Here is a 12,441-nt window from a genome sequence, read left to right as displayed (position 1 = left end):
ACATTACATGAAATGTAAAACTATTTGACACAAAGATTCCAAAGTCCATTAAATATATATAGCTTCCATCTACCCCTTCCTCTAGCCCTACAAATTTCCTAATACGTTAGGGCCTAAAACTGACGCTTCTCTTCAACAGTGTCCTTACCTGAAAGAAGATTTAGTCACAGAAATTCTATATTTGAAAGAAAATTAATCATTTTAGGGATCTTTTATTTTTTTCAGATTTTTCACTCATCATTATCGATGAATGTCATCACACTCAAAAGGAAGGTGTCTACAACAACATAATGCGACGTTACTTAAAAGAAAAGATGAAGAACAGCAAGCTGGCAAAAGAAAACAAACCACTGATCCCACAGCCTCAGATTCTGGGACTTACAGCCTCACCTGGTGTAGGAGGTGCAACATCCTACTTAAAAGCTGAGGAACATATTTTGAAAGTAAATAGCCCTCACACTTGCAAACCATCAAACAGATATTGTCTTGTTCAAGTAAAACTTTTGAAGTCAGTGTTAGGGTCCAAATGTACAATCTGATTTATTTTTTTATGCGTACATGTGAGTTCAATGGCCATTCAGCAAATTGAACCGCTACAGATTAATGGAAATCCATGTACAAACAAAGGTTACTTTACAGAGAAGTAGGGTTATGGAAAAGGGAAGTAAAAAGATTGCCTCACTTGAAAAAAAATTCTCAAGTTCAGAGGCAAGAAATCCACAAAGTAGTGAGGTTTTATAGTTAAAGAAAATCTTATTTTTCCATTGATGGATTAGAATTTACTGTGTATTCCTAAATCCTAGACAGATCACAGTATTTTGTATCTGTATTTGTAGAGTGACTAAGCTGGGCTTTTGTGTGGATCCAAGAACATGAAAAACAAAGTCGAATACTTAAACAAGCAGAAAACTACTTGTGAGATACAGGTAGCATACAAATATTTTTCTTTACAGCAGTTACACTTACTCATGGAGAGGGGAGTATTGTGTAGTTACATAAACACCTGACTGAAGATAATTGGTTAAACTCTATACCTAAAGAAACTCTATTGTACTTGAAATTCAATGGATTTATATCAGTAATACAAAATTTAGTCCAGTACTCCAGTGAAAACTCCTGATTAGCAAATTGCATGAGAACAGAATGTGATACTGAATAGGTGAGGCCTGGAAGAAGCTTTTGTGATGTACTGAAGTAGATAGAATTGCAAAGTATTTTGAGACAAAAACTTTCTGGCAATGGAAAAAGCAGACAATTTCTTTTCATCAGCTCTTAATGATAGGATGCTGGTTTTGTACCTAAAGAAATATAATCTGAATATGCAAGCTTAAATAGATAACTAATGCTGAAGGGATTAAAAAGGTTGCTTGCCAGACTTCCTTTCCTGTTTTCTCTGCTCATAAAAATTTTAAGGTTTCCCCTTACTACTTTAGACTTAGGGACAGAAATGTACATATTTTGTTCTTGGAAGAGACCAAAAGCAGAGAAGTCCGGTTCAGTTGTGCCGTTAGCACAGAAATTTTCTCTTATCTTTTCCTGTTCCAAGAAAGATGATTTCCAATTATTTTCTACTCTCATGACCAGCTCTTACTTTTATAATTACTTCCTAACATTTATTTTCTTTTTTCTATTTCACCATTGTTTTTGTTTATTTGTTTTGTGCTCCAAAATCTACTCTTCCAAAATATTGGTAGTGTATTTTCCTTTTCAAAATACCTGTTTTGCACCCTGATCTACAATTTTTTCCCTGTGTGCAAGGTTCATTTCTGGCCTAAAAAGTAACTTGTTCAGCTTATCTCAAATGCTTTCCAAAGACTTAGCCTTTCCTATGCTAATAGTGTCTGTAGCCAATTTTTGTAGGAAGAAAATGGAGTTATCTAAAACTCAATATCTAAATGAGAAGCTCTTTTGCATTAATTCGGTTTTCATGTGGAGTAAGTCGTTAAATGTTAAAATAAATAACGCTGTGTTTTCTCCCAGATCTGTGCCAATCTTGATGCGTGTAGAATCATGACTGTTGAAGAGCACACCTCCCAACTGAAGAATCAGGTGAAGGAACCGTATAAGAAGACTGTGATTGCAGACGACAAAAGAAGGGTATATTTTTTCAAACAAATCAGTGTTGAAGTTATATTACCTTTTCAAAGTGTGTTGTATAGTGTCAAAAACTTTTGGCTAATGCTTTTTTTCTGTAGATATATTGGGATTCATCGTGCTAATTTGAATATGTGGGTATCTATCTTCTCCTTTCCTCTGTATAGAAAAGTATCAGTAAAGTCAAGTAGAACTGAATTTTTACTTACATGAGTTATATTTTTGAAGTATCTGGTCAAAAGACCTTCTGAACCATAGCTGAAATGTTTGTATTGGAGTGACATTATATTCACTAAAAAAAAATGTTATTTCACAGTGTAATTTTTGTAATATTCTGAGCTATTTATTTCCATAACTCTAAATGCACTTAGCAACCTTACTTGTTTTTTTTTTAATTTAAGGTTTACTGTTTTAAAAATTACTCAGTGTGGTACTAGCCAGTTTTTGTTGCCAGAAGATGCTTACTCCCTTTTGTAATCAATCTCTTTCTAGGATCCATTTAGAGAGAGGATTACTGAGATCATGACAGACATTCAAAACTATTGCCAGCTCCATCCAAAATCTGAGTTTGGAACTCAGCCATATGAACAGTGGGTGATTAGAGAAGAGAGAAGAGGTAACTGCATAGCAAAAAATATCCCAGCTTTGGATTTCTTTGGGTCATTCTATACACAGGCATGTTTTTGTATTTTTTGTTCACTTGTAGCTGCAAAAGAAGAAAAACGTAAGGAACGCGTCTGTGCAGAACACCTGAAGAAGTACAATGATGCTCTCCAGATAAATGACACCATCCGAATGGTGGATGCGTACAATCACCTAAATAACTTTTATAAGGAGGAGAAAAGTAAGAAGACAGTAAGGAGTGATGATGATGATGATGAGCCAGCAGCATCAAAACAGGATGAAACAGATGAGTTTCTAATAGGTTTATTTAATGGTAAGTTTGAAATACATTGTGTTATTTAATATTTGAAATCCATAGACTATGCACTGACATGATTTGCATGGGCCCATTAATTATTACATCCTAGAGATTTCCATGTTATTATGACAGTATCCGGATGTCTCAGTTCATACAGTATGGAGTGCATTGAATAACATTCAATACTACATGTCCCGACATGTAGTAGAAGTTCTTCAGCTTTGGCCTAAGGGCACTTTTTTTTTGCTGATAGTAAGTAAAAACTGTTCTCTGCTTTTGTCCAGCAAAGTGTCCCTGAGGACACCCTGATAGATACATAGAGTGTGTATTCCAGTAGACACTCTTGAGGGACAAAAAGTTGAGCAAATGGAATACAAACATAATGAAATAATGGATTTTTAACCAACACTTTCTACCAAAGTTTGTTTGTCGGTATACTAAGAGATGGGAGTGATGACTCTCTGTAAGTTTCAGATAAAGAGCAGTTAATGAGAGAATTAACCAGAGGATTAAATTACAAAGATGCATGTTAGTTGCCTTTTTTTTCAGATCACTCACCTTGGAACTAGGATTCATTCAGTCCTTGGCACACTAATCTTTTCTGCCTCTTTTTTCCGCTTACTGCCTTTACAATGAGGAAGAGGTGGACAAGTTTGCTCCCATTGCCCATGGGTCCTGGGCAATGCAGAAGAAAACAGATTTTAGTGCAGCATATATCCCAACTTCCTGTATCCTGTGAACTACAGATTTAGAATGCCATCATTAAGAAATTCAGGAAATGTTAAAAAAACTTCTAGAATAATAGATTAGGTTAGATCATGTCATCGTGTTTTTTAATTAATCTTCAGACCTGTCTTTAGGCCCCCTTATTTAGAATTTCAGTATTGAGCTGTCACTGAGAACCAAAAAGTTAAACTAACTAAAAAATGAACCTGAGTTGTCTAGATCATATAGAATCATTAAGGTTGGAAAAGAGTTCTAAGATCATCAAGTCCAACCATCAACCCAACACCACCATGCCTGCAAAACCACCATGTCTGCTAAACAATGTCTTGAAGTGCCATATCTGCATGTTTTTTGAACACCTCCAGGGATGGTGACTCCACCACTTCCCTGGGCACCCTGTTCCAATGCCTGAATTGCTTTCATTTCCACAGGTAAATTAAGTTCAAGGAACCTAATAGTGAAAAACAAATTATATTCCAATTTGTTTAAATTTTACCACTGAAGGCACCAGGAGTAATGGAAGAAAATCTAAGATTTTTCGTTACAGCATTTAAGAGCGGCATTCATCTTTGGGTGTTAAACTCACTTCAGCCCTTAGTGTAGGTTTAACTAAGGGGGAAAATTGTGGGAGTTTGTCACATCTACCTATTTTTTGTATGTATTTGTGTCTGTTTGACTACATTCTAAAATATGAATAAGACTGTAGTCAGAAAGCCACTGCCTATGTGGTGTCGTAGTTTGTGATACGTTGACTACCATTGAATTGGACAAGGTGCAATGCAATAACCTGCGCAGGGCGATGACATCAGAGTGACTGTAATATCTTAACACACGAGGCTCCCACCTTAAAGTATTATTATTGTGTTTGCATGATCTTCTGACAAGGACGTAGACTTTTAAATATTAGAAGCTTTTAAAAAAATTGAAACACATGAGGAGTCCTCCCTGTTGACAGTCCATAGTGCCTGTCAAAGACACTCATTCAGTTAACATTTTGCTGAGCATATTGTAATGTCTTTAAAAGCTGCAATACCAACAACAATGCGCCCATCCTGCTGTCTATTACATTGCATGTTTCTAGTGAGGATTCCTACTTTAATGAATGTCCCAGGGACAACTTATGTCTAACTTTATAAAAGCATTATCTGCTCTCAGGGCTGTGCATATTAATCTGTTTCTCCTTGTAAGACTTTTTCCATTATTTTAAAACTGTTTTGCAAATATCATAAGCTATGATTTATCTCTTTAATACAGAGCATTTAACTCTGTACCATTTCTGGTGTGTAGACAGAGTTCTTTTCTTTTGCTTATTCTCACCTTGAAATATAGGCAAAGTGTATGTTAAAAAGTTAGTGATCATTTATTTTGATTGATTAGTGTGTTTTTAATGAATGTAAACTCACTTGAAACTCACTCTTCAAACTGAATGTGAATTAGTCATGCTGGGATAATTAAATAGAAAGCTACTCTTTGTTTTTTTCTAGAGCTGTTACTTTACATGGTTACTTTTTCTTAATGTATATCTTCTATTTTTAAAGCAAAAAAGAAACAGCTGAAAGAGTTGGCTAGAAAGCCAGAATATGAAAATGAGAAGCTAATACAGTTGCGAAATACTTTAATGGAGGAGTTCACGAAGACTGAGGAACCCAGAGGAATTATTTTCACAAAGACTCGGCTAAGTGCCTTTGCTCTATTCCAGTGGATTAAGGATAACCCAAAATTTGAAGAAGTGGGAATTAAGGCCCATTATCTTATCGGTGCTGGACATAACAGTGAAATGAAACCCATGACTCAGGTACAGAACTATGCACTGCAGCATTAAAGTCTTGTACGTGATTTGAGAAAACAACTTGTTTCAGTACTAGAACAGCAGACTGAAGTTTGGAACCCAGAGTTCTGATTTCATACCAACTTACCTTCACCAGCTGCAGGATAGGTGAATAACAATGTCAGAATAATTTTATTTCCACAAGAAACAAGCTTTTTTGGTTTTGGATTCTATGGCAATAGGAGTAACAGGCAGCAGTTTCCTAGAGGAGTATGTAGTCAAAAGGGATGCAAGTTGTAGTGAGGCATAGGAAGAAAAAGTGAGCAAAATGGCAATAGCAAAAATGCAATAGTTAAATGAGTTTATACTTTTTGGGACAACAGTAATTCAAATTATATTTTAGTTGCTAAATTGAAAAATAAAATTACAATGTTGATTATGCCTGTCTTTTTCTGATATCATTGCTTAATCAACTTATACCAATTTATATGCATGCTTCACTGACACATAATCATTGAAAGCGACTTTGCCAAAATTCGCAATGAAAATTTCGCAGTTGATCACTCAACAGTCCATCTCATGCCATTGTGTTTACTTCATACACAACATCTCTCTGATGATGTATACCTCCAAATTAAACATTTTCAAAACAAATTAAACATTTTCAAAACAAATTCAGTATCCTAAAACCTCTCTTCTATTCTGCTTTTTACTCCCCATAAAGTTGCCACTTCAGCATTTAAGCAAAAATGGTGTGGTTTACTGCTGGGCAGAGTCCATTTCCTTTATCTGCTTTCAGTTTCAGAACAAAGTTGGGAATTGTTCTCTCAAAAATTTGCTTATTTTCAGTGAAAATTTGGTACTTAATCTGTGCACCACATTGCACAAACAATAGCCTCTATATTTTGAAACTGAATATAGCAAATAGGAAGTTTCTGTCCCTCTGCTCAAGCTTGTTTGAAATATCCAGCTAATTCAGAAGTCCGAGTTTTGGATGCTTTATTTTTTAAGTGTATCATTGCTGTGCTTCTTGGTGCTCCCCAGCTCACCGAAATTATGGTTCCCATTTATTACAGGGAATTTTAAGTGCTTTGGAACTTGACTTGGAAGTGCTGAAGTCTATAGTTAAAACTGAAATCACTGAAGTGGTAGAAATCCAGAACCTCTGAATAGCTACTTAAAGAATTTTAGAATGATAGAACAACTACATTATCAAAACTCATAGCGCCTATGAAATGGACTACAAAGTTCCAAGCTCAGTTACCTTAAAAAGGTGACTTCTGCTCCGTCCTTCCTGAATAAAGGTGCTGAACACCTGTTATATTCTAATAGGAACTCCTTGTTTATGATCTTGAAAGATGCTTAATTGCAGTTGTTGAAGCCACTTGATGTTTGGCACTCCACTTTGAAATGATTGGACTATAATTCCTTAAACCTCTTAATTAGAAGAAACTGATGACAGAAATTAATACTGAAAGTTAATATACTGATGTTTTTTTCTAATTTATAGAATGAGCAAAGGGAAGTTATTGATAAATTCCGAGGTGGAAATGTAAATTTACTTATTGCTACTACTGTAGCTGAGGAAGGCCTAGACATCAAAGAGTGTAACATCGTTATTCGCTACGGCCTCGTCACCAATGAAATTGCTATGGTGCAGGTAAGAGTTTACTGCATACATAACTTATTTTTCAAAGTATTTTTCTGTTTGGAATATGCAAATAGTGAATCATGTACCTGGCACTTGAAGATACTTTTTAAATACTTGCATGCTAAAAGAGAAAATGCTCTTGCAACAAGGTTTATCTCCAGTTGCCATCCTCAGTTTGCTGGCAATATAAAATTTGCCTCCATGAGTAATGGGGTAACACCCATTTAAAGCTCTACACAAGCAGTAAGCTCTTTTAGTAGAAAAGGTGTGAGAATATGGTCAATAGACCAGATGATATAAAAGACATTTGTACCACCAAAAGCTAAAAAAGAGATAATTATGTATCAGAATACCAGTTTGTCCATGTCCTCACTTAATTTGTGAACACAAATATGTATATATTTAATATTTAAATGCATATTTATTTTTTTGTGAAAAAGTACAGTTTCTGCTTTGCAAAATGTTGTGCTAATCACAAATCTCCTGAGTACTATTTTCACAGGTACCTTTGATGATAGTGTGGAAACAGTATGTGTTATTCACTGACTCTTTATCTGTCTAAGTGGAAAGAAATGCTCTCTGGGGACACTGCATAAGGAACAGTACATGTCTTCCATTACAAAACTAGGAAAAAATGTTGTGCGGTGTTGTGGGGAACATTGTGCTGTTTATGTTGTGTTCCTTTCAAATTGTAGGCTCGCGGTCGAGCTCGAGCTGATGAGAGCACCTATGCACTTGTGGCTTCCAGCGGCTCAGGAGCTGTTGAACGTGAAGATGTTAATATTTTCCGTGAGCAAATGATGTATAAGGCCATTCAGCGTGTCCAGAGGATGCCGCAGGAAGAGTATTTAAATAAGGTAGTTACTGCAACTCTGCACTTTCCCTTTAAAGATGACTGATTTATATTGTAAGAAATACTTTCCATTTGAAATCTACTTAAGGAAAACTTAAAATAATAATACTACATATGGCCTTGAATCCTTCTGCCAATATTTGTTTTATAATCTGTGTTTTCTGGGCCTTTAGAAAATTCTGTTTTTCTATTGGTAAGGGGGGAAACACACAAGTCGGGAAAATGAAGTCATGTTGTCAGTGAACTCAGTAAAATAACTGAAAAAGAAAACTATTACTGTAATTCCACCAGAATGTTACAGTGCTCTTACTGTTCTATTTTTAGATTCAGGATTTCCAGTTGCAAAGTATAGTAGAAAAACAAATGAAGGCAAAGAGAGATCAGCGCAAGACACACAAGAAAAATCCTTCACTAATAACATTCCTATGCAAAAATTGCCACAAGCTGGTATGTTCTGGAGAAGACATACAAGTTATTGAAAACATGCATCATGTCAGTGTGAAAAAGGATTTCCAGTAAGTGTTTATGAACTACTTTATCTCTTTCAGACAGAAACAGATTTTCTTCTCAGCAGGGCTGTACAGGGCCTGTAACCCTCTAGGCCCTGTGAGGTAAAAAAAGATTATTCCAATATTGTCAAGTCCTAGGCTCTCTGGACTTAATGAGTTTGAAGGAAATGTTTGTTCTTGCCCCTGATTTCAAGGTGACCAGCATTTGAAACTTTGGAAAAAGATACGGGTCCTATGGTAATATTAACTAGGTCACTTACTATCTAATATGGTATGTATTCCACAGTGTACCTGCAACCAAAGATGAATACTAGTTAGTTACACCAGTAATAGACCCAGGATAAGAGTTTGACTCAAACAATGTGTTGGCCAGGAGCTGTGCATTGACAATTGTGTATTTAGAGGATGTTCATACTGGTCACACACCCCTTTTAGTTCTCCCAGTCTTCTTGCTCTTTCTTATCTCCATTGCAAGAGATGCCATCTAGTTTGGTAAACTTTTATGTTAAACCGTGTTTAACTTTTCAGTGCCATCATGGCAGGAGGTGACTTTCTCTTCCCACTCATAATGGAAATCAAGAAACCAAGAAAATGTTTTAATTCAACTTCAATTGCATTGGTTTACTACAGTAAAATTGTAATGGGTATTGTACATTACAGATCAGGCATGCTTTGCTAGTTATATGGCAGACGCCATCCAACCAAATTACTGCCCTCCCAAGTTCTCGTTTCTTTGAGACATATCTCTGGTATAATTTGTAAAGACTTTTTGAAGAGTTAATGAGAAATTAGTATCCATATGTTGAAAAAATTAAAATCGAGCTGCAGCCCTAAACATTAAACTGCTTTTACTGTGAAATTGTCTTGTCAGCATAATGTTATCAGTCAGTTCAAACTACAGGGTAATAATTCTTATAACCCCTCAGCACAGGCTAACAGTAACCCTCAAGATCAAGTACTCCCTAAACTAAAGGATGTAAGAATGTGCACGTACTCTGCAGCTCTGGATAGTCAGAACCAACTGATTCTGTTAATGGGTAACGTTGGACTAGAGGGAATAAAAAGAAACCTCTAACTTTCAGGTATCATTTCTTTGAGAGCTCCAGGGCACCTGAGAAAAACCAAGCTAGATCTATCCCCTATTATAACGGAGAGCCTGCTGCTCCTGCTTTGGGATGTGTGAGGAAGGATGCAGCTCCTGAAATGCTACAAAAGGAGGCATGGAGTACAGTTGGATTTTCCATTACTTAGGAGCATGAAATATGACCTTGCATTTTCTCCAGCTCCTGAATGTGCACAACAGTCAGAGACTACGACCTTTTAGGTTTCGTATCTGACTTCAGCAAGTGTAGTGACTGTGTGTTTAAGGCTGTATGTTGCATTGAATGGCCAGCGTATTCTGATGCATGCTTTCTGCCTGTTTTTCAGAAGTCTTTACCATACAAGAGAAAATAAGACACTGCAAGATAAGCATGCCGATTACCAGACAAATGGGGAAATTATATGTAAAGATTGTGGACAAGTGAGAAACAAATAATTTTCATACCTTTGTGTTGTTGTTGTTGTTGTCTGTATTTATTTCTGTCTAATGATCTTGTCTACTTTATCTGAAATGTAATTTCCTTACACTTGCAGGCTTGGGGAAATATGATGGTTCACCGAGGTCTTGACCTGCCTTGTCTAAAGATTAGAAATTTTGTGGTTGTGTTTGAAGACAAGAAAACAACAAAGCAAATTTTTAAGAAATGGGGAGAACTGCCCATCAGATTCCCTGGTTTTGATTATGCAGCTCATTGTCCTTCAAGTGATGAGGATTAAGGACTCGGAATGAAAATAAAAGCTCTTTTCAACTTTTCTCTGACTGCTGATTAGAAGTTCGTGTGTCCCATAGAGTGCTGCATCATAAACACCGTGAAAGCTCCTGGGCATGAGGAAACTGTTTTGAAGAGGAAAAAAACCCAAGGAACAAGAAGGACAAAGTCACATGGCTGCTGTCTGCACTCAGATTTGCAGTGGTACTCTGGGACAAAGCAGATGACAAAATACATTGCAGTCGTGTATCCATGGAACAAATTCCCAACTCTGCTCACTACAGTCCATCATGGGGTGACAACATCATCAAAAGTGTGTTAGGTGACCTGTCATCAAGCGCAGAACATAGGACAGACACCTTGAGACTTGCTGTGGTGATTATTTCCAGTTTTTCTACCTGCTACAACCCTTTTGAAGATAAAGTGTCTTGAAAGAGGAGCCATATAAAGAGAACAGATTAGCTGCGTGTTATTTCTGAATCGTTGTTGCTTCGTCAGTGTTTGCATGACTGAGTTCTTCACCTCTTTTCCTTAGCTCTAAGCTCATACATTTTAACAGACTAAAATTATGTTTCCATTAAAAGAAATTTCAAAATATCAAGCCCTTAAGCTGACTTGAAATTCATTATTTTAATGTCCAAGAAGCACAATGCCAAGTGTCTTTCTGTGTGTTAGCTTCCTAAGATTGTTAAACTGGCTATATAATGAGGTATGTATTTTTTTTCAATAAATTGCTATAGTGATTAACCTTTGCCAACTGTGATACTGTTTATTCTCTTTCAGTGTAAGTATTTTGACAATAATAATACTACAGTTTCATCCTAGAAATGTAAAGGATACTAGTATTCTGACTTTAAAAATAGCATAATGTGTCTCCATATTTATCTCATTGACAGATTTTTTTCCCCGCCCTATTTGCAAGTGAGATACTGGAGAGTGGAAAGAAGGTCTGTTTGTTGTTGTAACAGTCAGCTTTGCAAATTTAGGATAAAGTGGTATGTTTACTGGTGTGGACATGTAAACACTTGAGTAGCCCCAGGTAAAATTTCTGAGTTACAACGTAGCTGAAAAGCATATCCCAACAAAAAACAATGTTATTATGGCTAGATCTGTAATTGCTCTACATTTTTAAAAGCAATATAAATACTGTGTATGTTTTTTAAAACCAGATTTTATTTCAGTTTTGCATCAGGACAAAATCTGGGGTTTTTTTTCATATTTCTGACCTTGCTTCAGGGGGAGGGGAAAAAAATCTAATTTGTGACTGAGAAAAGCAGCACATTTTAGATATCACCAAACTGATACAGGCCATTTTGGGATTAGCTACTTACTTACAAACAAATTATAGCATTATGAAATAAATATCCACTCTGATGAATTTTCACTATAGCAGTTTTGTAGATTAGAATGTGCATAAATTACAAAAATTGTGGTGATCACAACAGTGATTTATACTTTTATTTTTTATTTATACTTCTATTTTGTAAATCACAACAGTGATTTTTAAAATTTATTTTTAAATTTTATTTATTATTTATTCTATCATTTATTTTATTTTTGTTTTTATTTATACTTTTATTTTGTAAACCACAACAGTGATTTACAACAATAAACTACTACCTTAGGGCTGTAGAATTAATTGAGATTTAACAGATTATATATGCAACGACATTTCAAGACACAGCAATTCCACAGGTATTTTTGAATGATACAACTAAAACAGGAGAGTCCAGTGGGAGACAGGGAGTGTAAACAGTTTCTGGTGTATGTGTTTTGTATTTGTGTATATCTTTATACAATGCTATTCTTACCTTTATGTATTGTGCAGGGCAGAACAAATGTGAAATCTTCACCAGTTTCTTTAATCAGCGTTAGACACTTCAGTAGTTAAAAAAATTAAACCATTCCCCTCATCTATTGTTTTTAGAAAGTCTAAGTTATTCTCTTTCTTGTATTGTAGTATTTTGCTTAATACTGAAGTTTTTGGCTACTTCTAGAATCTGCTGATTTAGCATTAAGTGCAGGACAAATTTTACCCTTTTTACACACTGATGTGACAATATGACTATTTAAAAATGTTGGATATTGAGAGATCACACATGATTGT

At 35.6% G+C, this 12,441-nt stretch overlaps 1 protein-coding gene across 1 annotated transcript in view; it reads left to right on the top strand.

Annotated features, from left to right (window-relative positions):
- The window catches only part of IFIH1 (interferon induced with helicase C domain 1), a 29,822-nt gene extending 18,736 nt beyond the window's left edge, over positions 1 to 11,086 (top strand). Inside the window, exons 7-16 of the mRNA XM_009934085.2 lie at positions 226 to 443; positions 1,981 to 2,097; positions 2,587 to 2,710; positions 2,801 to 3,031; positions 5,281 to 5,537; positions 7,021 to 7,170; positions 7,857 to 8,018; positions 8,339 to 8,529; positions 9,952 to 10,045; positions 10,159 to 11,086. Of these exons, the coding sequence (XP_009932387.2) occupies positions 226 to 443; positions 1,981 to 2,097; positions 2,587 to 2,710; positions 2,801 to 3,031; positions 5,281 to 5,537; positions 7,021 to 7,170; positions 7,857 to 8,018; positions 8,339 to 8,529; positions 9,952 to 10,045; positions 10,159 to 10,341 (1,727 nt within the window). The 3' untranslated portion in view covers positions 10,342 to 11,086. The remainder of the gene's footprint in view (positions 1 to 225; positions 444 to 1,980; positions 2,098 to 2,586; positions 2,711 to 2,800; positions 3,032 to 5,280; positions 5,538 to 7,020; positions 7,171 to 7,856; positions 8,019 to 8,338; positions 8,530 to 9,951; positions 10,046 to 10,158) is intronic.
- Positions 11,087 to 12,441: the final 1,355 nt, after the last annotated feature.

Source organism: Opisthocomus hoazin, chromosome 9 (genome assembly GCF_030867145.1).
Source record: "Opisthocomus hoazin isolate bOpiHoa1 chromosome 9, bOpiHoa1.hap1, whole genome shotgun sequence".
Taxonomy (NCBI): Eukaryota; Metazoa; Chordata; class Aves; order Opisthocomiformes; family Opisthocomidae; genus Opisthocomus; species Opisthocomus hoazin.
The sequence above is the reverse complement of the archived record's forward strand: the minus strand, read 5'-3'. Positions and strand labels throughout refer to the sequence as shown.